The following is a 27,520-nucleotide window of genomic DNA, read 5'->3' on the forward strand; positions in this document are numbered from 1 at the left end:
AGCACTCACGTCTCTGAGTCAGAAGGTGGTGTGGTTCAGAGTCCCACTGCAGTAAATTGAGCACAGAATCTGGGCTGCCGCTTCAGTACAGCAGTCCCTCAGTACTCAGCGGTGCCTTCTTTCGAATGAGATGTTAAACCAAGGCCCGCCCCGTCTGCCATCTCAGGTGAACCTAAAAGATCCCACTGCACTATTGGAAGAAGAGTAGGGGAGTTCTCCCCGGTGTCCTGGCCAATATTTATCCTTCAACCAACATCACTAAAACAGATGATCTGGTCATTTATCTGATTGCTGTTTGTGGGAGCTTGCTGTGCACAAATTGGCTGCCGCGTTTCCTACATTATGGCAGTGACTACACTTCAAAAATACTTCATGGGCTGTAAAGCGCTTTGGGTCGTCCTGAAGTCGAGTAAGGCGCTATAGAAATGCAAGTTCTTAAATACAGCTGCATCACAAGTAGACTCCAGACCCCAGACTGGCCATGAGCAATATCACGGGAGCTCCCCAAGCCTACATAACAATGTAAAAATGTCTATGTCCATCTCAGGCTCCCTTTGCTTGAGGGTTCATAATTTTAAAACAAAATCTCTGAGGTGCTGGCGATGGAAAGGCGGCGCAGTATTCCAGAAGAATTTCTGTCCTTTCGTGTGACCCTTCTTTCACAAGCCATACGCTTTCAGATTGGAACGTGACTCTTTGAGTGTTTCACAACGCTTAGAGACAGCTGGCTCTATGCTGCTGAGGCTCTGATGCCTTTCAGCTCCAACTTACCCCCTGCCGATAACAGGACCACAGGTCCTCAGCTCCCATTGATTCACAGTTTGATAATAGACAAACCGACCTTTTCATTTGGAGTTGGAAAGACTGCCGATCGGAGAGGTGGCTGCTGTTTTTCAATTTCTCTCCGTCACACTAGATTGAGTGATTTGCAGTGGGTCAGATCGCTAGCCAGGAAAAATCTTCGGTACTTTTCATTCCAATATGACTGACCAATTTGACTCATCAAATCTGACTTGTTTTTCTTTATAAGTATAATTAATTCTTGTATTTATAAAAAAAAGGAGACATATTAACAGAAAAGGGTGATAAAAAGGTGAGTTCACAGATGGACAGGCATTTTTCTGACAGATAAAGAGAGGCAGAGATGTAATACTGATGGAGACATACTGAAAGGAGAAAGCGATAGATAGAGATAAATAAAGTGCATGCATCGATACATAGATGCATTAAATAGAAAAATAAATAGTAGACAGATAAAGAGATATAGAGATAAATAGACAAATAGGGAGATATAGAAATTTTTCTTTGCTTGAATTTTCTCTCAAATTCCTTTAGTTCTTCTCCTTTAATTTCCTTCAATTTATAAACTACTTAGCTCAATCCATGAACTCAAGGTTGGACCCACCCCCTGTGGTCCCTGCTCAATAAAACCATATGCCATGACTACTGTCGATGCCAATGTTTGAATAGATGGTTACTGCCCAGAATAGGTCAGTGTAAGCTTTTCATCTTGCGTTTATCTGATCAGACACTACTTACTCGTTTGCACTGTTTAATCCCACACCTCTTTTTAATAAAGCTTTACAATTATTTTTTGATGATTCATAGATTACATACCCATTATTAGGTGCCTAAAGCTACTGCGATGGTTTGGGCAGGTTTCAAGAATGGAAATGGCTAGAATACCTTTCAGGGCCCTGCGTACAAAGGTGCATGGAGCAAGAAGTTGAGGAAGGCCAAGGAAGCGACTGGATGGACACATAAGAACATACGAAATAGGAGCAGGAGTAGGCCATTCGGCCCTTCGAGCCTGCTCTGCCATTCAATGACTGATCTTCTGCCTCAACTCCATTCACCGGCCCTATCGCCATATCCCTCGATGCCCTTACTAGTCAGAAATCTATCGACTTCTGTTTTGAATATACCCAATGACTGAGCCTCCACAACCCTCTGGGGTAGAGAATTCCAAAGATTCACCACCCTCTGTGTGAAGAAATTTCTTCTCATCTCAGTCCTGAATGGCCTACCCTTTATCCTGAGGTTGTGGCCCCTGGTTCTAGACTCCCCAGCCAAGGGAAATATTTTCCCAGCATCCACCCTATCAAGCCCTGTAATAATTTTGGATGCTTCAATGAGATCCCCTCTCATTCTTCTGAATCCAAGAGAATACAGGCCTAGTTTACTCAATCTCTTCTCATACGACAGTCCCGCCATCACAGGAATCAATCTCGTGAACCTTCGTTGCACTCCCTCTATGGCAAGTATATCCTTCCTTAGGTAAGGAAACCCAAAATTGTACACAGTACTCCAGGTATGGTCTCACCAAGGCCCTATATAATTGGAGTACTCCTGTACTCAAATCCTATTGTAATGAAGGCCAGCATACCATTTGCCTTCCTAATGGCTTGCTGCACCTGCACATTCACTTTCAGTGACTTATGTACAAGGATGTGCGGGTTAGGTTGATTGGCTAAGATAAATTGACCCTTAGTGTTAGGGGGATTAAATACGTGGGGTTACGGGGATAGGGTGGGATATGTGTCGGTGCAGGCTCGATGGGCCGAAATGGCCTCTATCTGCACTGTGGAGTTCCTGTGATTTCCTGTGACACTCAGGTCCCTTTGAGCACACTGTCAAGAGTGACTTGTCACAGAAAGGGATACAGATGACTAAAGGGGCCAGGCAAGTCCAGAACCGACAACGATGGAGTGCATTTATTCAGCCCCATCGTCACTGCTATGCTGAAGCATAGGTATTTAGTAGAAGTTGCCGCCTCACAAGGCCTTCACATGTGGACATTTATGCAGGATGCTGAATAGATAAAAACAGAAAATGCTGGAAATACTCAGCAGGTCAGGCAGCATCTGTGGAGAGAGAAACAGAGTTAACATTTCAGGTCGATGACCCTTCGTCAGAACTGGAAAAAGCTGGAGATGGAACAGGTTTTTAAACAGGTGTCGGGGCAGGGAAAGGGGGGAGGGGAGGAAAGAACAAAAGGGAAGGTCTGTGATAGGATGGAAGGCAGGAGAGATTAAGAGACAAAAGGGATGACGGTGCAAGGCAAAAGGAGATGGTAATGGGGCAAGTTCAGAAACAAAAGATGGTTCTACATGAAGTGTAAATGGCAATGACTGAATGGTCGACAGCTGCCATGTGAGAGAGAGGGGAAAATGGAATAAAATGATAGGGGCAGAGGTTATGGTCTGAAATTGTTGAACTCTATGTTGAGTCCAGAAGGTTGTAAAGTGCCTAATGGAAAGATGAGGTGCTGTTCCTTGAGCTTATGTTGAGCTTCATTGGAACAGTGTAAGAGGCCGAGGACAGAGAGGTCAGAGTGGGAGTGGAGCGGAGAATTAAAGTGACAGGCGACCGGAAGCGCGGGGTCACCCTTACGGACTGAGCTGCCTGACCTGCTGAGTATTTCCAGCATTTTCTGTTTTTATTTCAGATTTCCAGCATCCACAGTATTTTGCTTTTTTTCTTGCGAAACAGATAGTTGTTTTTTATTGATACCAACCAGAAATGACAAGGTCCTTAGCACAGGTCACCACTGAAACATGGATGTAGTGGGTTTTAAAAACCTGTCAATTGTTGTAGGAAGGGAAGACTGAGAGATAAAGGTATTGCATGGTTTTTGAGCTCCTGGGAAAGAATAAAGAAGCAGTAGGATTTCAACATAGTGAAGATGTAGGCAGCAGGAAGATAGTTCAAAACAACACATTTGCAGCATAGGAGGAACTAAAGGAGATAGTTTAGAGGAGCACTGACCATAGAATGATTGACAAAAAAGGAGAGATGTGAGAGAAAGATTGCGACAGGGAGTGAAAAGTTTGAAAGCTAGACTTGAGAGGAGGTTGGTCTGTCAGACAAGAAGCTTTTTGATCCATTCTGTCCAGGAGTGTGAGCAAGATGTTCGAAGACCCTCCCCAGATATGGGAGCAGGATTCAAGTCTTAGACTACAATTAAGAAATATTGAGCAGAAAAAAAATGTTTGGCACAGAAGAGGAATCGGAGCTTTGTAGACACGGCTTTAGCGATGGAGAAAATGAGCGAGTTCCATTAGCGGTCAGAGGTTAGAGTGAGGCCAAGAATGTCGAAAGATGAAAAAAAGGACAGAAAGTGGATCCATCAAAGCAACAACAATAACAACTTGTATTTATGGTACCACCTTTAATGTAATAAAACGTCCCAAGGCACGTCACACAAATTTGACACTGAACCACATAAGGAGATATTAGGGCAGATGACCAAAAGCTTGGTCAAAGAGGTAGGTTTTAAGGAATGTCTTAAAAGGAGGAAAGAGAGGTAGAGAGGCGGCGAAGTTTATGGAGAGAATTCCAGAGTTTAGGGCCTTGGCAGCTGAAGGGCATGGCCACCAATGGTGGAGCGATCGAAATCGGGGATGGGCAAGAGGTGGAAGCTGTTGGTGAGACTTACGGAGACATGCAGCAAGTTGTTGAGAACATGAAAGAGGAAATCGGTTTCTTGGAGGCAACTTTTACCATAGGGAGGAGATGTCAAGGTTCATTTGGGATTAGAAGAGCTGGGAAGGCCAAGAGTGACAATAAAAGAGGGGGGAGTAAGGGTGGAGCCATCAGAGGTTAGAAACGCTTGCTGTTAGATGGACTTGAGAGAGGTGAGAGATATCAAGAAACTATTTTAGATGAATTGAAGGAAAACAAGATTTCCATTGCCTCATCAAAGGATATGGACTACTAGTAAGGCTGCATTGGCTGGAGGTTACTGAGGATACTTGGAGGCAGGAGCCTTCACTGCAGGTTGCTAAGGGTGCCTAAAAGCAAGAGATTTTCAATTCTAAAACAGCCAGATTGCCATAAAAACCCAACTGGTTCACTAATGTCCTTCGGGGCAGGGTACCTGTCCAGTCTGGTCTACCTGAGATTCCAATCCCACACTACATGGTTGATTCTTAATGCCCTCAGGACAAGTAGGGGCGGGCATTAAATGCCAATCTTGTCAGCGCCACCCACATCCCAAGAACATTAAAAAAATGTCAGTTTCAGTATCTCAAGGTTGCTAAGGTGCCTAAACACAGGGTCATAGGTTCATTTGGTAAGGGTTACAACAGAATACAACCACTACACCAGCAAAGACATGCTGATCCAGGCCAACTTGACCAACCTACCACCAAGTGTCTCAAATCTAGAAGGCCATTTTGGACCGTCGCCGAAGCCCTTCAGCGATCTCCCCTCAGCCTTGATGACCGATGGTGACATACCAAGTGGATTCTTTATAGAGGACCCCACAGTACAACCTGAAAGATCAAACCTCCCTCGCAAACAGTGGACAACCATCAACCGCCTCAGAACCGGTCATGGTAGATGCTGCCACCTTCTCCATAGATGGAAGACTGAAGCATCCCCATCATGCGACTGTGGAGCTCCTCATCAGACCCTGGAGCACATCATCAAGCACTGCCCTCGAACGAAATTCGCAGGCAGCCTACAAGATATCCACGCTGTTACATCGGAAGCTTTGGCCTGGATATCTGACTTAGATATTGACATTTAATTTGGTTTCCTTGCTGCTACCATATGAAAGAAGAAGAAGGCAAGGGTTCAGCGGTTGCTAAAGGTACTCGGAGGTACAGCATCTCACTTCAATTGGTACAGTTCTGGTTGTAGATTGCGATAGCTGGAGACTCAGTTGTGATGATACAGCTGTTCATTACATGACCATGTCATGATATACAAAGTGATTTGTGATTGCCGTGGGTTCCCGGGTGGATCTTGGCCAGCTTCTACAGTTTCAGCTGACACTAAATCATATCCTTCCATCTTCCATTAACTTCTAATCAATTACAGTTCCACAATACATCGCAGACTGCTGCATCCTGGCCATGAACCAGCCCAGGCCGCTACCCTGCCAAACTTCCCAGTTCATTATTCTCCATAATTTCTGTGCCAGTGCCAGTAAGGCGCACAAAAGAAAGAAAAATCTTGCATTTATATCTTGTATCTAATTGAAATAGCTATCCAATTAGTCCCACTCCCCCCTGCTCGTTCTACATAGACATGCAAATGTTTTCCTTTTCAATTATATATCCAATTCCCTTTTGAAAGTTACTATTAAATTTGCTTCCTTCACCCTTTCAGGCAGTGCTTTCCAGGTCATCATAACTCGCTGCATAAAAAGAATTCTCATCTCCCCCGTGTCCTCTGGTTACCGACCCTCTCCAATGAAAACAATTTCTTCTTATTTACTCTGTTAAAACTCCTCATAATTTTGAGCACCTCTATTAAATCTCCCCTTAACCTTCTCTACTCTAAGGAAAACAATCCCAGCTTCTCTAGTCCTGCTACATAACTGAAGTCCCCTCATTCATGGTACCATTCTACCACCACCTCCAAGTTCCCCTTGGTGTGGAGATGCCGGAGTTGGACTGGGGTGGACAAATGTAAGAAGTCACACAACACCAGGTTATAGTCCAACAGCTTTAGTTGAAATCACAAGCTTTCGGAGCGCTGCTCCTTCTTCAGGTGAAGTGGAGAAATGCATAAAGATACCGCTTATATAGTCAGAGAATCATGTCAGATGTTTACAGGTAACCTTTCCAACTGCCATTTATCACACCTCGGCAGAGAGATAATCACAGCAGTCAAAGGTGTGAATGGTGTCCAAACAGGTCAGTCAGGGAAACATTACATCAAAGAACAATGAGGTGGGGTCACAAGGGGTCAAATACTACAGATGCTGGGGTCTGTATGAAAAACAAAAAAAGACAAAAAACATTTTTTTTGGCTGGAGATCACAGCAGGTCCGGCCGCATCTGTGTAGAGAGAACAAGCCAATGTCGACTCGAGTCTGGATGACCCTACGTCAGGTGGGGTTACATGTAGCGTGACATGAACCCAAGATCTCGGTTGAGGCCGTCCTCATGGGTCCGGAACTTGGCTATCAGTTTCTGCGCGACGATTTTGCGTTGTCGTGTGTCTCGAAGGCCGCCTTGGAGAATGCTTACCCGAAGATCGGAGGCTGAATGTCCTTGACTGCTGAAGTGTTCCCCGACTGGGAGGGAACACTCCTGCCTGGTGATTGTTGCGCGGTGTCCGTTCATCCGTTGTCGCAGTGTCTGCATGGCCTCGCCGATGTACCATGCTCCGGGGCATCCTTTCCTGCAACGTATGAGGTAGACACCGTTGGCCGAGTCACATGAGTATGTACCATGTACCTGGTGGGTGGTGTCCTCACGTGTGATGATGGTATCTGTGTTGATGATCTGGCATGTCTTGCAGAGCTTGCCGTGGCAGGGTTGTGTGGTGTCGTGGTCGCTGTTCTCCTGAAAGCTGGGTAATTTGCTGCTAACGATGGTCGGTTTGAGGTTAGGCGGCTGTTTGAAAGCGAGTAGTGGAGGCGTGGGGATGGCCTTAGCGAGGTGTTCGTCGTCATCGATGACATGTTGAAGGCTGCGAAGAACATGGCGTAGTTTCTCCGCTCCGGGGAAGTACTGGACGACGAAGGGTACTCTGTTGGTTGTGTCCCGTGTTTGTCTTCTGAGGAGGTCTATGCGATTTTTCGCTGTGGCCCGTCGGAACTGTCGATCGACGAGTCGAGCGTCATATCCCGTTCTTACAAGGGCGTCTTTCAGTGTCTGTAGGTGTCCATCGCGTTCCTCCTCGTCTGAGCAGATCCTGTGTATTCGCAGGGCTTGTCCATAGGGGATGGCTTCTTTAACATGGTTAGGGTGGAAGCTGGAGAAGTGAAGCATCGTGAGGTTGTCCGTGGGCTTGCGGTAGAGTGAAGTGCTGAGGTGTCCGTCTTTGATGGAGATTCGTGTGTCCAGGAATGAGACCGATTCTGAGGAGTAGTCCATGGTGAGTTTGATGGTGGGATGGAACTTGTTGATGTTATCGTGTAGTCTTTTCAGTGATTCTTCGCCGTGGGTCCATAGGAAGAAAATGTCGTCGATGTATCTGGTGTATAGCGTTGGTTGGAGATCCTGTGCAGCGAAGAAGTCTTGCTCGAACTTGTGCATGAAGATGTTTGCGTATTGGGGTGCGAATTTGGTCCCCATGGCTGTTCCGTGTGTTTGGGTAAAGAACTGGTTGTCGAAGGTGAAGACATTGTGGTCAAGGATGAAGCGGATGAGTTGTAGGATGGCGTCTGGAGATTGGCTGTTGTTGGTGTTGAGTACTGAGGCTGTCGCAGCGATGCCGTCATCGTGGGGGATACTGGTGTAGAGTGCCGAGACGTCCATCGTGGCGAGGAGTGTTCCTGGTTCAACTGGTCCGTGGGTGCTGAGCTTCTGTAAGAAGTCTGTAGTGTCGCGACAGAAGCTGGGGGTTCCCTGTACGATGGGTTTCAGGATGCCCTCGACATATCCAGAGAGGTTCTCACACAGGGTTCCGTTGCCTGATGCGATAGGACGTCCAGGTGTGTTGGCTTTGTGTATCTTTGGGAGGCAGTAGAAGTCTCCCACGCGGGGAGTACGTGGGATGAGAGCATGTAGGATGCTTTGAAGGTCTGGATCGAAGGTTTTGATCAGTCTGTTGAGTTGGCAGGTGTGTTCTTTGGTCGGATCTGCGGGTAACTGTCTGTAGTGTTCCTGGTTGTCCAGTTGTTGGTATACTTCTTTGCAATAGTCCGTTCTGTTCTGTATGACGATGGCACCTCCTTTGTCTGCTGGTTTGATGACGATGTTGCGGTTGGTCTTGAGAGTGTGGATGGCATTGCATTGTGCTCGGGTGACATTCTGGACTGTCTTGTGAGTGCGGCTGATGAATCTGGCGTTGATGCATCTCCTGACAGCTTGAGCATACATGTCAAGCTTAGGGCAGCGACCCTCCGGAGGGGTCCAATTTGACTCTTTCTTCTTCGGTTGCTGCACTGCGGATCCCTCTGTCTGCTGTTCCAGATCATTGATTGTCTCATTGGGTTCGCTGCTGACATCTTGGGATCTGTGGAAGAATTCCCGGAGCCTCATTCTCCTGATGAATTCCTCTGTGTCTGCCGCGAGACCGATGGGGTCCATTTTGGTGGTGGGGCAGAAATTGAGCCCTCGGCTGAGAACTTCAATTTCGTCTGGTTGAAGGGTGTGGTCGGACAGGTTGACGATGGATTTCCCTGTGGTTTCAACCGTGGTACCGGGGGAGGCTTGGTTGCTGCTGCTGGTGATGCCAAGCTTCTCAAGCTTCCTGTTCTTGGTGTGCATGTAGGTAGCGTAGTTCCGTTGCCTTGTTTGTTTGGCGGTGTCTCGTAGCTGGTCTGCTGTGTTCTGAGCACAGGCTGAGAACATGGACTCCATCTCGGTTTCGAGGTTGCGGCGTCTGCTGTAGAGCTGGTGTACGAGATGGTTGAGGAGTGTGCGAGAGGTACGACGGCAGAGTCTCTCAGCGTAGTCTGTGTTGTAGGCCGACTTGAGTGGGTTAGTGATCTGTAGTCCTTTCGGGATCTTGTCTGCTTTCTTGCATCTCTGTAGAAACTTGATGTCTGTGTCAATATGCGCGATCTTCTTGGAGATCCTCTCCACTTTGAGCCGGCAGTTTGTGGTGTCGATAGTAGCCATGGTGTGGAGATGCCGGAGTTGGACTGGGGTGGACAAATGTAAGAAGTCACACAACACCAGGTTATAGTCCAACAGCTTTATTTGAAATCACAAGCTTTCGGAGCGCTGCTCCTTCTTCAGGTGAAGTGGAGAAATGCATAAAGACACCGCTTATATAGTCAGAGAATCATGTCAGATGTTTACAGGTAACCTTTCCAACTGCCATTTATCACACCTCGGCAGAGAGATAATCACAGCAGTCAAAGGTGTGAATGGTGTCCAAACAGGTCAGTCAGGGAAACATTACATCAAAGAACAATGAGGTGGGGTCACAAGGGGTCAAATATTACAGATGCTGTAACAGACTTTGTCTGTTTTTTTGTTTTTCATACAGACCCCAGCATCTGCAATATTTGACCCCTTGTGACCCCACCTCATTGTTCTTTGATGTAATGTTTCGCTGACTGACCTGTTTGGACACCATTCACACCTTTGACTGCTGTGATTATCTCTCTGCCGAGGTGTGATAAATGGCAGTTGGAAAGGTTACCTGTAAACATCTGACATGATTCTCTGACTATATAAGCTGTGTCTTTATGCATTTCTCCACTTCACCTGAAGAAGGAGCAGCGCTCTGAAAGCTTGTGATTTCAAATAAAGCTGTTGGACTATAACCTGGTGTTGTGTGACTTCTTACACAAGTTCCCCTTGGCTCAGCTGTGGCTTAATTGTTAGCACATTTGTATCTGAGTCAGAAGGTTGTGGGTTCAAAGTCTCACTCCCCAGGGACTTGAGTACATAAAGCTAGGTTGACACTTCAGTGCAGTACTGAGGGAGTGCTGCACTGTTGGAGGTGCTGTCTTTTGGATGAGACGTTAAACCGAGGCCCTGTCTGCTCTCTCAGGTGGACGTAAAAATGATCCCATGGCATTATTTTGAAGAAGAGCAGGGGAGTTCTCCCCGGTGTCCTGGGCCAATATTTATCCCTCAACCAACGTAACAAAAACAGATTATCTGGCTATTATCACATTGCTGTTTGTGGGAGCTTGCTGTGCACAAATTGGCTGCCGCGTTTCCCACATTACAACAGTGACTCCACTTCAAAAGTACTTTATTGGCTGTAAAGCGCTTTGAGATGTCCGGTGGTCGTGAAAGGTGCAATATAAATGCAAGTCTTTCTTTCTTTAAGTCTTACACCATCCTGACTTGGACTTATGTTGCCGTTTCTTCATCATCACTGGGACAAAATCCAGAAACTCCCTACCTAACGGCACTGAGGAAGCACCTTCACCACATGGACTGCAGCGGTTTAAGAAGGCTCACCACTACCTTCTCAAGGCAACTAGAGATGGGCAATAAATGTTGGTTTTACTAGCAACGCCCGTATCCCAAGAATGAATTTTTTTAAAGCATGGTGGACTATAGCTTTAAGAACCTGACCAAGTTAATTTATGCCAGAACGGTTAAACAGCAAAGAAGCGCTGAAATAAATGGATAAATACACAGCAAGTCCAAGCAAACTAGATCACCATAATAGCAAAGACCCAAAGTGAGGGAAGGGGCCCCCTTTCAGCACCTGATTTGTGAGGGCAATCAGCACTCGAACACCGTTGAGGAACTCGAGCCCAAATTTAATGTTCTTAAGGCTTTAATGAGCCTGTTACATGTGCACCAACTCTCAGTGCTGTATACACTTCCGGGCCACATTGTGACGTGTACTGTGCATCAGGCCTCAGCGCTCTATAATGCCGCAGTATTATGGGTTCCAAACGTTGCATCAGCAGCCCCGCATGTCACATTGACCGAGTAACCCCCAACTAATCTTCTTCGCACCCAATGCGACTTTCAAGAAACAGAATTGGGCCTCTCCGCCCAAACGCCTACCGTACCCTCACATGGCAGGCCTGCTGTCTGAAAGGGCTACAAAGGGGTTATTCCATCGGGTAACCTCAATATCGGAAAGCAATATTCCTGATAGTAATCTCACTTCTCCTGTGGGCTATGCATTTTGTCCCATTTTCCTTTGTGCCAACAAGATTATAGTGTGGCAGAGCCACTGAGGGACTCTGAACAACTGTACATAATTCCCTTTAACGATGTGTTAGCTACAGACTAAATCTGTACCATTGTATATACTGTTTGCATGTACAGTGCGTGGTCCCTTTAAGAGCGCGAGCAAACGCGATGGCGTCATGCTACTAATCACGTGATCACCCAAACGTGGGAAAAACGTGATGACGTCATGACACCATCCACGGGACCGCCCAGGCAGTCCTCGTGGAGCCTCCGACCTGTTAAGACCTGTATTCATAGATCTCTTGCATCAATCTGTTTAAACTCGTTAGTTTGACATTAAAAACCTTTTTGATTGATTGCCTGCATCGAACTCAATCTCTAGATAGGAATTTGACCATTCCTACAATAGTAAGTATATATTTTTTTTTAATGAATTGTTCATTTAAACTTCATAGGATACAGAACTTTCAATCATCCCGACTTAACTAGAACATCACGTTTTGTAAATCAATTTCACTCCTATCTTCCAAGCTATAATCTATTTCACACAAAGGGTTGTAGAAATCTGGAATTCTCTCCCGCGAAAGGCTGTAGCTGCTGAGTCAACTGAAGCTTTCAAGCTGAGGCTGATAGATTTTTGTTAGGTACCAAGGAATATGGAGCTAAGGCGGGTAAATAGAGTTGAGGTACAGATCAGCCATGATCTAATTGAGTGACAAAGCAGGCTCAAGGGCTGAATGGCCACCACCTGATCCTATGTAACAGGCTCGAGGGGCTGAATGGCCTTCTCCTGTTCCTATATAACATGTTTGAGGGGCTGAATGGCCTTCTCCTGTTCCTATGCAACAGGCTCGAGGGGCTGTCTGGCTTTCTCCTATTCCTATGTACCAGGTTCGAGGGGCTGACTGGCCTCCCCCTGTTCCTATGTAACAGGCTTGAGGGGCTAACTGGCCTACTCGTGTTCCCTTGCAACAAGCTCAAGCGGCTGACTGGCCTACTCCTGTTCCTATGTAACAGGCTCGAGGGGCTGAATGGCCTCCTCCTGTTCCTATGTAACAAGCTCGAGAGGCTGACTGGCCTACTCCTGTTCCTATGTAACAGGCTCGAGGGGCTGTCTGGCTTTCTCCTATTCCTATGTACCAGGTTCGAGGGGCTGACTGGCCTCCTCCTGTTCCTATGTAACAGGCTTGAGGGGCTAACTGGCCTACTCGTGTTCCCTTGCAACAAGCTCAAGCGGCTGACTGGCCTACTCCTGTTCCTATGTAACAGGCTCGAGGGGCTGAATGGCCTCCTCCTGTTCCTATGTAACAAGCTCGAGAGGCTGACTGGCCTACTCCTGTTCCTATGTAACAGGCTCGAGGGACTGAATGGCCTACTCCTGTTCCTATGCAACAGGCTCGAGGGGCTGACTGGCTTCCTCCTATTCCTATGTACCAGGCTCGAGGGGCTGACTGGCCTCCTCCTGTTCCCATGCAACAGGCTCGAGGGGCTGAATGGCCTGCTCCTATTCCAAAGTAACAGGCTCAAGGGGCTGAATGGCCTACTCCTGTTCATATGTAACAGGCTCGAGGGGCTGAATGACCTGCTCCTATTCCTATGTAACAGGCTCGAGGGGCTGAATGACCTGCTCCTATTCCTATGTAACAGGTTCGATGGGCTGAATGGCCTCCTCCTGCTCCTATGTAACATGTTTGAGGGGCTGACTGGCCTCCTCCTATTCCTATGCAACAGGCTCGAGGGGCTGACTGGCCTCCTCCTGTTCCTATGTAACATGTTGTAGGGGCTGAATGGCCTACTCCTATTCCTATGTAATAGGCTCGATGGGCTGAATGGCCTCCTCCTGCTCCTATGTAACATGTTTGAGGGGCTGACTGGCCTCCTCCTATTCCTATGCAACAGGCTCGAGGGGCTGACTGGCCTCCTCCTGTTCCTATGTAACATGTTGTAGGGGCTGAATGGCCTACTCCTATTCCTATGTAATAGGCTCGAGGGGCTGAATGGCCTTCTCCTGTTCCTATGCAACAGGCTCGAAAGGCTGAATGGCATCCTCCTGTTCCTGTGTAACCGGCTCGATGGGCTGAATGGCATCCTCCTGTTCCTATGTAACATGTTTGAGGGGCTGAACGGCCTACTCCTGTTCCTATGCAACAATGAGGGGCTGACTGGCCGCTTCCTGCTCTTATGTAACAGGCTTGAGGGGCTGAATGGCCTCCTCCTGTTCCAATGTAACAGGCTCGAATGGCTGAATGGCCTCCTCCTGTTCCTATGTAACAGGCTCAAAGGGCTGAATGGCCTCCTCCTGTTCCTATGTAATAGGCTCGACGGGCTGAATGGCCTACTCCTGTTCCTATGTAACAGGCTCGAGGGGCTGAATGGCCTACTCCTATTCCTATGTAACAGGCTCGAAAGGCTGAATGGCATCCTCCTGTTCCTGTGTAACAGGCTCGATGGGCTGAATGGCATCCTCCTGTTCCTATGCAACAGGCTCAAGAGCTGAATGGCCTCCTCCTGTTCCTATGTAACATGTTTGTGGGGCTGAATGGCCTCCCCCTGCTCCTATGCAACAGGCTCGAGGGGCTGAATGGCCTACTCCTGTTCCTATGAAACAGGCTCGAGGGGCTGACCATCCTACTCCTGTTCCTATGTAACAGGCTCGAGGGGCTGAATGGCCTCCCCCTGTTCCTATGTAACAGGATCGAGGGGCTTAATGTCATTCTCCTGTTCCTATGTAACAAGTTCGAGGGACTGAATGGCCTACTCCTGTTCCTATGTAATAGGCTCGAAGGGCTGACTGGCCTACTCCTGTTCCTATATAACAGGCTCAAGGGGCTGACCGGCCTACTCCTGTTCCTATGTAACAGGCTCGAGGGGCTTAATGTCATTCTCCTGTTCCTACATAACAGTTCGAGGGACTAAATGGCCTACTCCTGTTCCTATGCAACAGGCTCGAAGGGATGAATGGCCTCCTCCTGTTACTATGTAACAGGCCTGAGGGGCTGAATGGCCTTCTCCTGTTCCTATGTAACAGGCTCGAAAGGCTGAATGGCCTCCTCCTGCTCCTATGTAACAATGAGGGGCTGACTGGCCTCTTCCTGCTCTTATGTTACAGACTTGAGGGGCTGAATGACCTACTCCTGTTCCTATGTAACAGGCTCGAGGGGCTGAATGGCCTGCTCCTTTTCCTATGTAACATGATTGTGGGGCTGAATGGCCTCCTCCTGCTCCTATGCAACGGCTCGAGGGGCTGAATGTCATTCTCCTGTTCCTATGTAACCAGTTCGAGGGACTGAATGGCCTACTCCTGTTCCTATGTAATAGGCTCGACGGGCTGAATGGCCTACTCCTGTTCCTATGTAACAGGCTCGAGGGGCTGAATGGCCTACTCCTATTCCTATGTAACAGGCTCGAGGTGCTTAATGTCATTCTCCTGTTCCTATGTAACAAGTTCGAGGGACTAAATGGCCTGCTCCTGTTCCTATGCAACAGGCTCGAAGAGATGAATGGCCTCCTGTTCCTATGTAACACATTCGAGAGGCTGAATGGCCTACCCCTGTTCCTATGCAACAGCCTCGAGGGGTTGACTGGCCTCCTCCTGCTCCTATGCAACAGGCTTAAGGGGCTGACTGGCCTCTTCCTGCTTTTATGTAACATGTTTGAGGGGCTGAATGGCCTACTCCTGTTCCTATGCAACAGGCTCGAGGGGCTGAATGGCCTCCTCCTGCTCCTATGGAACAGGCTCGAGGGGCTTAATGTCATTCTCCTGTTCCTATGTAACAAGTTCGAGGGACTAAATGGCCTGCTCCTGTTCCTATGCAACTGGCTCAAGGGGCTGACTGGCCTACTCCTGTTCCTATGCAACTGGCTCGAGGGGCTGACTGGCCTCCTCCTGTTCCCATGTAACAGGCTCAAGGGGCTGAATGGCCTACTCCTGTTCCTATGTAACTGGCTCTAAGGGCTGAGTGGCCTCCTCCTGTTCCTGTGTAACAGGCTTGAAGGGCTGAATGGCCTACTCCTGTTCCTATGTAACAGGGTCGAAGGGCTGAATGGCTTCTTCCTGTTCCTATGTAACAGGCTCAAGGGGCTGAATGGCCAACTCCTTTTCCTATGTAACCAGCTCGAGGGGCTGACTGGCCTCCTTCTGTTCCCATGTAACAGGCTCGAGGGGCCGAATGGCCTACTCCTGTTCCTATGTAACTGGCTCTAAGGGCTGAGTAGCCTCCTCCTGTTCCTGTTAACAGGCTCGAGGGGCTGAATGGCCTACTCCTGTTCCTATGTAACTGGCTCTAAGGGCTGAGTAGCCTCCTCCTGTTCCTGTTAACAGGCTCGAGGGGCTGAATGGCCTACTCCTGTTCCTATGTAAACGGCTCGAGGGGCTGACTGGCCTCCTCCTGTTCCTATGTTCCTATATTCTCAAGTTTTAAAATGCTGGTGAAATAATTAGAGTCTTGAAGACTTCTTTTTGGAGTCAAAAGATTTAGAGCATAAAGAAAGTCTGGTGTGTTTAATTTAATTTATTTCACTCTCAATCAGTTTTGATGATACATCATTAAAGCTATGTACATCAGAATACAATAAGGTTTTAACCCATCTTATTGAAAAGTGTGATAAAAACAAATTAAGCACACACCAACCTGAAGTTGTCTTAATTTGTATTGATGGGAAATGTTACAGTGCATAAAATTCATTAGAATCACGTTAATCATGACACAAAAAATAATATTAGATTAACTGAATAGCCATCATGCTATGAATAGCAAGATAAAACATCACTGATTTTGGCCTTTTGTCTTCGATTTACATGGAATTTGCAGCACAGTAATAGTCCATTCAGCCCAACCGGTCTATGCCAGTGGTTATGCTCCACACTACCTCTTCCAACACTATCTGCATATCCTTCTATTCCTTTCTCACTCATGTACTTAGCTAGCTTCCCCTTAAAGCCATCTCGAAGCTCCGACACGGTAAGAGAGCCCCAGGTGGGCAGAGGAAACGCTTCAAGGACACCCTCAAAGCCTCCTTGAAAAAGTGCAACATCCCCACCGACACCTGGGAATCCCTGGCCCAAGACCGCACAAAGTGGAGGAGAAGCATCTGGGAAGGTGCCGAACACCTCGAGTCTCTTCGCCGGGAGCAAGCGGAAGCCAAGCGCAAACAGCGGAAGGAGCACGCGTCAACCCAAGCACCCCACCCACCAGCCCCTTCAACCACCATCTGCCCCACCTGTGACAGAGATTGTAGGTCCCTCATTGGACTCATCAGTCACCGGAGAACTCATTTTAAGTGTGGAAGCAAGTCATCCTCGGTCCCGAGGGACTGCCTAAGAAGAAAGCCATCTATGCTATTCATCTCAACCACTCCATGTAGTAGCAAGTTCCACTTCTAACCACTCTGGGTAAAGAGGTTTCTCCTGAATTTTTTATTGGATTTATTAGTCACTGTCTTATATTTATGACCTCTAGTTTTGGACTGCCCCACAAGTGAAAACATCTTCTCTATGTCTACCTTACCATTGAGTAGATTGGGCCTACACTTTCTGGAGTTTAGAAGTGATCTCACTGAAACATATAAGATGCTGAAGGGGGGTTGACAGGGTAGATGCTGAGAGGCTGTTTCCCCTGGCTGGGGAGTCTAGAACTAGGAGGCACTGTCTCAGGATAAGGGGTCGGCCGTTTAAGACTGAGATGAGGAGGAATTTCTTCACTCAGAGGGTTGTGAATTCTCTATCTCAAAGGGCTGAGGATGCTGAATCGTTGAGTATATTCAAGGCTGAAATAGATAGATTTTTGGACTCTAGGGGAATTAGGGGATATGGAGATCGGGCAGGAAGGGGAGTTGAGGTCGATGATCAGCCATGATCTTACTGAATGGTGGAGCAGGCTTGAGGGGCCGTATGGCCGACTCCTGCTCCTAATTCTTATGTTCTTATGTAAACCCCTGTATAATTTTAAAAACCTCTATTAGGTCACCCCTCAGCCTTCTCTTTTCTAGAGTAAAGAGCTCCAGCCTGTTCAATCTTTCCTGATAGTTATAACCTCTCAGTTCTGGTACCATTCTAGTAAATCTTTTTTGCACCTTCTCCAGTGCCTCTATATCCTTTTCCTAATATGGAGACCAGAACTGTGCACAGTACTGCAAGTGTGGTCTAACCAAGATTCTAAACATGTTTAACATAACTTCTCTGCTTTCAATTCTACCTGTCTGGAAATGAACCCCAGTGCTTTTTTTGCTTTTTTAAAATGGTGTTATTAATCTGCGTCGCGATTTTTAGTGCTTTGTGTATCTGTACCACTAGGTCCCTTTGCTCCTCAACCCCATTTAGACTCTTAGGGGGGAAAATTGGCTCGCGCCCCCTTTGGGGCGATAATTTCGCCGGAGTGCTACTTTTAGCGCCCCAAAAAAGTTAATGCCCCTGGGCCTGAAATTCAATGGTAGCACCCCAAGCAGGAGGCGGGACGCTACTGGACGCGCTGCCCCTCCCTCTTGGGGCGCTCCTATGAAATATCGCGGCGCTACGTGCAGCAGCGACATGTGCGTCGGCACATAGCACTGCGGTACTACAGGCCTCCATCCCCTGATTAAAGGGGAGGGGCCTAGCGCAACACACACCGGGGCCCTGCTGGCCATCAGGGAGCGGGGTGCTGGCAAAAGAGCCCCGGCACTCGAGGAGTGCCGGGCTGATGGATCGCGGTCAGCACCCCGCAGCAGGAGGCCAGACGGGGCAGGTGCTGGCAGGAGGCCCCCAAAAAAATGGCCGCCCGGCACCTGCCCTTTAATTATCACTGCCCTGGCCCCAAAACCGCCCCCCCTGACCCTGTCGGACATAGCGTCCGGTGGTAGGTCAGGGGGCGCGAGTCAAGTTTGCGGCCAGGACACAAGCGGAGCACTGTGCACAGCGATGACGTCATCGCCGGAGGTGCAGTGCCAGAGGTGAAGCACCACAGGGCGCTACCAGCTACCGCCGTCGCTAACCTCCCACTGAATTTCGCGGGAGGCGTTAGCAGCGCCACACCTGGGCACTGGTTGCGTTGCGCCCCATTATTTTCCAAGGAATATGTGGCCTCCTTATTGTTCCTACCAAAATGCACCACCTCACACTTTTCTATATTGTATATAATCTGTACATACAAGCAGTAAGATTGCGCATACATAAACCAGAATCAAATGTCTATTTCATTATACAGCAACAGTTAAATGGTGAAGGTTTGATTCCCGTGGTGGCACAGTGCAATCTGGTAGTTTCATGGTCACCATTACTGACACTAGCTTTTTTTTTTTAATTCCAGATTTATTTAATTAACTGAATTTATTCATGGTGGGATTTGAACTTACATCTCCAGATTATTAGTCCAGGCCTCTGGATTGCTAGTCCAGTAAAATAACCATTATGCTACCGTACCCTTGATAGTGCATTATTAAGACATAAAACCAAGTCTGCAGTAGGTTGAAATCCTACCCCGACAGGTGGGATGCATGACTCCTCTCTCTGCTGGATGTAAGTGTCCTCCATGTTTGAGTGCTCCCAACACAATTTCTCAGCAGAATAAGTACCAGAGGAAATTAGAATCGTACAGCACAGAAGGAAGCCATTGGGCCCATCGTGCCTGTGCCGGCTCTTTGAAAGAGCTGTCCAATTAGTCCCACTCCCCCCCTGCTCTTTCCCCATAGCCCTGAAATGTTTTTCCTTTTCAAGTGTATATCCAATTCCCTTTTGAAAGTTACTATTAATCTGCTTCCACTACCCTTTCAGGCAGTGTATTGCAGCACTAAGCTGGGCGGCTGGTGCGGAAAGTGAAAATAATTGACACCGGCCAAAAGAGTGATCTTCCACAGCTGGAAGCTGAGATAGGGACACAGCGATGGTGAGTAAGGAGAGCTTTAGTCTGCATCTAATCCATGCTACACCTGCTCATTGTTAAGATTGGATGCCAATAGTCGGAAAATGTGCCCTTTTCCAACACTGAGCAAGTCATGATAGCGTTAACAAGGAAAAAGCCAGTTCCTACCTTGTCGGCCATGATCATCGAAGAACCGCCATGTATTCCAAGAATTGGGATCATAGTTTGAGCGGAAATAAAATCCAAAATTTCTGCGATGGACTCATGATCCGTGTCGTCACCAAAAACCACGCCGTGCATTTTCATCCCGGACATGAGATCGCACACGCGCGTTATGATGCTCTTGGGGTCGGTCTCGTTGACGGTCACCTGCACCACGTTGGGATCAATGGGCAAATGTTGGAAATCATCTTTGTTCAAAACGTCTTTGATGTCCATCTCGCAGGACGTGCCGCCGAGGATCACGGCAATGTTCAGGGTGGGGTTGCTTTTCAAGATTCCTTTCGCCCAATCCACATGAGACACGAGTATTAATAAAACCTTCAGGAGTTGCAAGCCCATGTGCCTCATCTTCATTGAGTTTATTCCCTGCAATAGATAATTAGATCCTTAAAACAAAGTACTCACCAGATCCTAATCACACAGCAATACAATACCATGACCATCATTGGTAATTACTCCTGCAACCCCACTTACCTGTAAAGTCTACTGTGAAACCTGAACCTCTACCTGATTGTTATCTTTCCAATAAATATTCTACAACGTACTCATGGATTACGTTCTGGCTTCACGTGACCCCTTCTTGGCTGAGATTGGCCTTGTGAGCTACAGACCCAATCCAGTGCCTGTATGAGTGCAGCTTCAGCAACACTCAAGAAGCTCGACACCATCCAGGACAAAGCAGCCCGCTTCATTGGCACCCCATCGTCGCTGGGTCAAAATCCTGGAACTCCCTACCTAACGGCACTGTGGGAGCACCTTCACCACACGGACTGCAGCGCTTCAAGAAGGCGAGTCACCACCACCTTCTCAAGGGCAACAATAATGGGCAATAAATGCTGGCCCTGCCAGCAACGCCCACATCCTGTGAATGAATAAAAAAAAGGTGAATCTGGGTACTGAGAATTTACATTGTGAGAAAAGGATAGGGAAGCAGTTTCTTTTTTTGAAAATCCAGAGATTGTTACATCTTTGGGTCATTGCTATCCCTTTACTCAGTAGCTTCTCTACTTTTAGAGTAATATAGAAACATAGAAACATGGAAAAAGAGGACCAGGAGTCGGCCATTCGGCCCTTCGAGCCTGCTCTGCCATTCAATATGATCATGGCTGATCCTCTATCTCAGTACCATATTCCCGCTCTCTCCCCATACCCCTTGATGCCTTTTGTGTCTAGAAATCTATCTATCTCCTTCTTAAATATATTCAGTGACTTGGCCTCCACAGCCTTCTGTGGTAGAGAATTCCATAGGTTCACCACCCTCTGAGTGAAGAAATTTCTCCTCATCTCAGTCCTAAATGTCCGACCCCGTATCCTGAGACTGTGATCCCTCATTTTAGACCACCCCCCAGCATCCTCCCTGCATCCTGTCTGTCTAGCCCTGTCAAAATTTTATACGTTTCAAATACATCCCCTCTCATTCTTCTAAACTCTAGTGAATACAGGCCTAGTCGACCCAATCTCTCCTCATACGACAGTCCTGCCATCCCAGGAATCAGTCTGGTGAACCTTCGCTGCACTCCCTCTATGGCAAGTATATCCTTTCTTAGGTAAGGAGACCAAAACTGCACACACAACTCCAGGGGTGGTCTCACCAAGGCCCTGTATAATGGTAGTAAGACATCCTTGCTCCTGTACTCAAATCCTCTTGCAATGAAGGCCAACATACTCTCATAGGTAGGTCTTAGGCTTCCTAAAGGAGAGTATCATCACTTACCCTGATAGCTAGATATGTTTCCAAGAGCCAGCCTTAGTGCCAGCTTGGCTCACTTGGTAGCACTCTCATCTCAGTCAGAAAGTTAAGGGTTTAAACCCTGCTCCCTAGACTTGAGCGCATAATCTAGGCTGGCATTGGACGAGACAGTAAACCGAGGCCCCATCTGCACTCGCAAGTGGATGTAAACAATCTCACGGTACTATTCAAAGAAAAGCAGGGGCATTCTCCTGGTGTCCTGGTTAACATTTATCCCTCAACCAACACCACCAAAGACAAAGGGGGACAAATTCGGGATCTTAGCGCCTCACGTTAGCGGCAGCAGATGGCGGTAATGGGGCGCTGATGCAGTAGCGCCGGGGCGCGGCGAATCCAGTGACGCACGGCAAATCTTCCCCCCACTCCACCACCCTTGCACCGCCAGTACAAGGTACCACCGGGGACTTCAACGCCAAGCAGATTGTGATGTCAGTGAGCATGCAACGCTCACTGGCCGCCCGATCTGGAAAATTCATTGTCGTCACTTACCTTAGTGCCTTGACCAGGCTGCGACAGGGAGAGTTGGCATGCAGCTCCAGGAAGCCGGCTCCAGTGGCATTATTTAAAGGCATCAGCATTAATCACTCCCAGCTGTCAGGGCAGGTTAGTTTCAGCAGTTTCTTGTCAGTTTTACCCAGTCGGACTGTTCCTAATTTCAATATCAGCCAAAGTAGCTACATTTATACCACAAAGTAGCTACATTTATTGTTCAAAGATTCAAACTGCTACACTTGGCAACATTCATGGGGGCTGATCTACAGCGGAGGGAGCGTAGGCAGAGAGAAATACAGGAACATGTGCGCAGAGGGATGAGGAGGGACCTCAGGGCTCTCACCAGGAGGCCTTACCCTCTGAGAGTATTCCAACAGCACTTCTCCTACCTTCAATTAAGCGAGGAGTAGTGTATTAGACAGCTCTGCATCACCAAGGTGGTGGTCACAGAACACTGCCATGTCCTCCAAACAGACCTCTAGCCTCACAGCAGGATGACTTAAATCCCAGATTCCATTTGCTCACCACAACCCCATCATACCATCCGTGTGTCATGCCATATCACAGCGTCCTCCTGGGCACAACAGTGAAATGAGAGAGACCACAAAATATTACAAACTGCATTCATACATTTATGCATAAACATATCACATTCATTCGAATAACTAATGACCCTTGTGCCTGCCATAGTTGAATAGCTGTTATTGTGTGCAAGGTGTGAGATGTGGGTGTGAATGTTGGTATGCAGAGATTGTTGGTCTGGTGCTTTGGGCAGTGTGCAAAGCTTGTGGTACAGATGGTGGTATGTAGCATTTGTTGAAGCATTCAATCACCCTGACCACCCGACTGAGGTGGATCTGCCATGAACACACCTGCTTCAGTCCTCCAGCTCCTTCACCTTGTTGTGCTTCTCCTTGCTGAGGCAGCTGCACAGCCAGCAATGCTGACAATGAGGTGCTGCAGCATCAATGAACCTCCCCTTTAAGTACTGGGAAAAGCCTGTGACAATGATGAGTTGCAATTAGACTGCACCCGATATTGGTCCACCCTTTAAGTGTAACACCAATGAGCTCAGCCTTTAAGACTTGAATTAGCGCTCCAATCATTTCTTTGAGCAGTGAGAATGAATTTGGCGTGCAGTCTAAAGCATTAGCGCCTGGCACTAATTCTCAAACTTTTCTAATGATACCGCCCATTCCTGGGCTATAATGACTTTCTAGCCCAAATTATCTGGTCATTTATCTCTTTGTTGTTTGTGGGATCTTGTTGTTTATAAATTGGCTGCCGTATTTGCTTGTATAACAACAGTGACTGGACTTCAAAAGTAAGTAATTGGATGTAAGACACTTTGGAAAGTCCAAGAGGATGTGAATGGCGCGATATCAATGCAAGTCCTTTCTTTCTTTCATAGCTAGCTGCGGTAACAAATCAAAAAGCTGTCAGTACTTTAGCTGTTGCTTCCACAGGACTTATCCCACAACTTTGAAACATGGTCGAGCCTCACAACCTCAGACCTGGTATCAGTCTTTAACTATCAAACAAACTAACTGAGCACAGACAGACAAGACAACATATAACAGTAATATAATATATATATATTTTCCGGGCCAAACCCGATGGGCCGAATGGGATCCTTCTGTGCTGTAAATTTCTATGATTCTATATTAAGTATACTAACTAACAATAAATGGTTACAATCGGAATGCTGAGCTGTTATTATGTAGTTAACATTCATATATTCATTATTTTCTGGTACCTTCCAATTGTGTGAGGTAACTGCCCTAATCTATCTTTCTGAAAATTTGAAACCAACTCAATTACATAGAATTACATAGAAAATACAATACAGAAACAGGCCATTCAGCCCAACCAGTCCGTGCCGGTGTTTATGCTCCCCTTGAGCCATCTCCCATCCTTCCTCATCTAACTCTATCAGCATGACCCTCTGTTCCCTTCTCCCTCATGTGCTTATCTAGCCTTCCCTTAAATGCATCTATACTATTCGCCTCAATTACTCCTCGTGGTAGCGAGTTCCACATTCTCACCACTCTCTGGTTCAAGACGTTTCTTCTGAATTCCCTATTTGAGTTCTTGGTGACTATCTTATATTGATGCTACATTGGTTGGGTCTGCGTTCCACTGCTGTGTGGAGATTACTAATCCACATCATGAGTCCCGCCTGCAAAGGGTAACCCGAGTTTCCCAAGAGCCAATAGTTCATTCACTCAGGATCTTAAAAGATTGGAGCCAACAGCTGTAATACGCATGCTTGCTCGGTAATGGGTATTGTGGTGCAGGGTCAGTTTTCGGTGATCCGACACAAGTTGAATGATTATGGGGTGATACGCCTTCCTGTTTATGGTTGTTGGGTTCACATGTGCAGCTCTGTTGGCCATGCAGGCTCGATCAATAACAATATGGTACTGCTCCGATGGGGCCAATCTGGTTGGGGGTACACTGATGGGGATTAAACTGATGGGGATTACATTGATGTGGATTACACTGATGGGGATTACACTGGTGGGGATTACACTGGTGGGGATTACACTGGTGGGGATTACACTGATGGGGATTGCACTGATGGGGATTATACTGGCTGGGATTACACTGGTGGGGATTACACTGGTGGGGATTACACTGGTGGGGATTACACTGATGGGGATTACACTGGCTGGGATTACACTGATGGGGATTACACTGATGGGGATTACACTGATGGGGAATACACTGATGGGAATTGCACTGATGGGGATTACACTGATGGGGATTACACCGATGGGGATTACACCGATGGGGATTACACCGATGGGGATTACGCTGATGGGGATTACACTGATGGGATTACACTGGTGGGGATTACACTGGTGGGGATTACACTGATGGGATTACACTGGTGGGGATTACACTGATGGGGATTACACTGATGGGATTACACTGGTGGGGATTACACTGATGGGGATTACACTGATGGGATTACACTGGTGGGGATTACACTGGTGGGGATTACACTGATGGGATTGCACTGGTGGGGATTACACTGGTGGGGATTACACTGATGGGGATTACACTGATGGGGATTATACTGATGGGATTACACTGGTGGGGATTACACTGGTGGGGATTACACTGATGGGGATTACACTGATGGGATTACACTGGCGGGGATTACACTGATGGGGATTACACTGATGGGGATTACACCGATGGGGATTACACTGATGGGGATTACACTGATGGGATTACACTGGTGGGGATTACACTGGTGGGGATTACACTGATGGGATTACACTGGTGGGGATTACACTGGTGGGGGTTACAATGATGGGATTACACTGGTGGGGATTACACTGATGGGGATTACACTGGTGGGGATTACACTGGTGGGGATTACACTGATGGGATTGCACTGGTGGGGATTACACTGATGGGGATTACACTGATGGGGATTATACTGATGGGATTACACTGGTGGGGATTACACTGGTGGGGATTACACTGATGGGGATTACACTGATGGGGGTTACACTGATGGGGATTACACTGATGGGGATTACACTGACGGGGATTACACTGACGGGGATTACACTGATGGGGATTACACTGATGGAGATTACACTGATGGGGATTACACTGATGGGGATTACACTGATGGGGATTACACTCAAGCGGATTACACTGATGGGGATTACACTGATGGGGATTACACTGATGGGGATTGCACTGATGGGGATTACACTGATGGCGATTACACGGATGGGGATTACACTGGTGGGGATTACACTGATGGGGATTACACTGATGAGCATTACACTGATGGGGATTACACTGATGGAGATTACACTGATGGGGGTTACACTGATGGGGATTACACTGATGGGGATTGCACTGATGGGGATTACACTGATGGCGATTACACTGATGGGGATTACACTGATGGGGATTGCACTGATGGGGATTATACTGATGGGGATTGCACTGATGGGAATTGCACTGATGGGGATTGCACTGATGGGGATTACAATGATGGGGATTACACTGATGGGGATTGCACTGATGGGGATTACACTGATGGGGATTACACTGATGGGGATTGCACTGATGGGGATTACACTGATGGGGATTGCACTGATGGGAATTGCACTGATGGGGATTGCACTGATGGGGATTACACTGATGGGGATTACACTGATGGGGATTACACTGATGGGGATTACATTGATGGGGATTACACTGATGGGGATTACACTGATGGGGATTACACTGATGGGGATTACATTGATGGGGATTACACTGATGGGGATTACACTGATGGGGATTACACTGATGGGGATTACACTGGTGGGTTTTACACTGATGGCGATTACACTGGTGGGGATTAAACTGATGGGGATTACACTGATGGGGAGTAAACTGATGGGGATTACATTGATGCGGATTACACTGATGGGGATTACACTGATGGGGATTACGCTGATGGGGATTACACTGATGGGGATTACACTGATGCGGAGTAAACTGATGGGGATTACATTGATGCGGATTACACTGATGGGGATTACACTGATGGGGATTACGCTGATGGGGATTACACTGATGGGGATTACACTGATGCGGAGTAAACTGATGGGGATTACATTGATGCGGATTACACTGATGGGGATTACACTGATGGGGATTACGCTGATGGGGATTACACTGATGGGGATTACGCTGATGTGGATTACACTGGTGGGGATTACGCTGATGGGGATTACACTGATGGGGATTACACTGTTGGGGATTACACTGGTGGGGATTACACTGATGGGGATTACACTGGTGGGGATTACACTGATGGGGATTACACTGATGGGAATTACACTGATGTGGATTACACTGATGGGGATTACACTGGCTGGGATTACACTGATGGGGATTACACTGGTGGGGGTTACACTGATGGGCGGACACTGATGGGGATTACACTGGCTGGGATTACACTGTTGGGGATTACACTGATGGGGGTTACACTGATGGGGATTACACTGATGGGGATTACAATGATGGGGATTACACTGATGGGGATTACACTGGAGGGGATTACACTGATGGAGATTACACTGGCTGGGATTACACTGTTGGGGATTACACTGATGTGGATTACACTGATGGGGATTACACTGGCTGGGATTACACTGATGGGGATTACACTGGTGGGGGTTACACTGATGGGCGGACACTGATGGGGATTACACTGGCTGGGATTACACTGTTGGGGATTACACTGATGGGGGTTACACTGATGGGGATTACACTGATGGGGATTACAATGATGGGGATTACACTGATGGGGATTACACTGGAGGGGATTACACTGATGGAGATTACACTGGTGGGGATTACACTGATTGGGGGACACTGATGGGGATTACACTGATGGGGGTTACACTGATGGGGATTGCACTGATGGGGATTACACTGATGGGGATTACACTGATGGGGGTTACACTGATGGGGGTTACACTGATGGGGATTGCACTGATGGGGATTACACTGATGGGGATTACATTGATGGGGATTACACTGATGGGGATTACACTGATGGGGATTACACTGATGGGGATTACACTGGTGGGTTTTACACTGATGGCGATTACACTGGTGGGGATTACACTGATGGGGATTACACTGATGGGGATTACACTGATGGGGATTAAACT

The 27,520-nt window shown here is 47.5% G+C and overlaps 1 protein-coding gene across 1 annotated transcript in view; it reads right to left on the minus strand.

Moving 5' to 3' along the window:
- Positions 1-19,941, minus strand: part of LOC147099438 (glutamate receptor ionotropic, NMDA 2B-like) — a 763,081-nt gene extending 743,140 nt beyond the window's left edge. The window contains exon 1 of the mRNA XM_085969586.1: positions 19,526-19,941. Within this exon, the coding sequence (XP_085825712.1) occupies positions 19,526-19,933 (408 nt within the window). The 5' untranslated portion in view covers positions 19,934-19,941. The remainder of the gene's footprint in view (positions 1-19,525) is intronic.
- Positions 19,942-27,520: the final 7,579 nt, after the last annotated feature.

Source organism: Somniosus microcephalus, chromosome 28, assembly GCF_052327205.1.
Source record: "Somniosus microcephalus isolate GS21.2 chromosome 28, FLI_Smic_1.0, whole genome shotgun sequence".
In the NCBI taxonomy this organism is placed as follows: domain Eukaryota; kingdom Metazoa; phylum Chordata; class Chondrichthyes; order Squaliformes; family Somniosidae; genus Somniosus; species Somniosus microcephalus.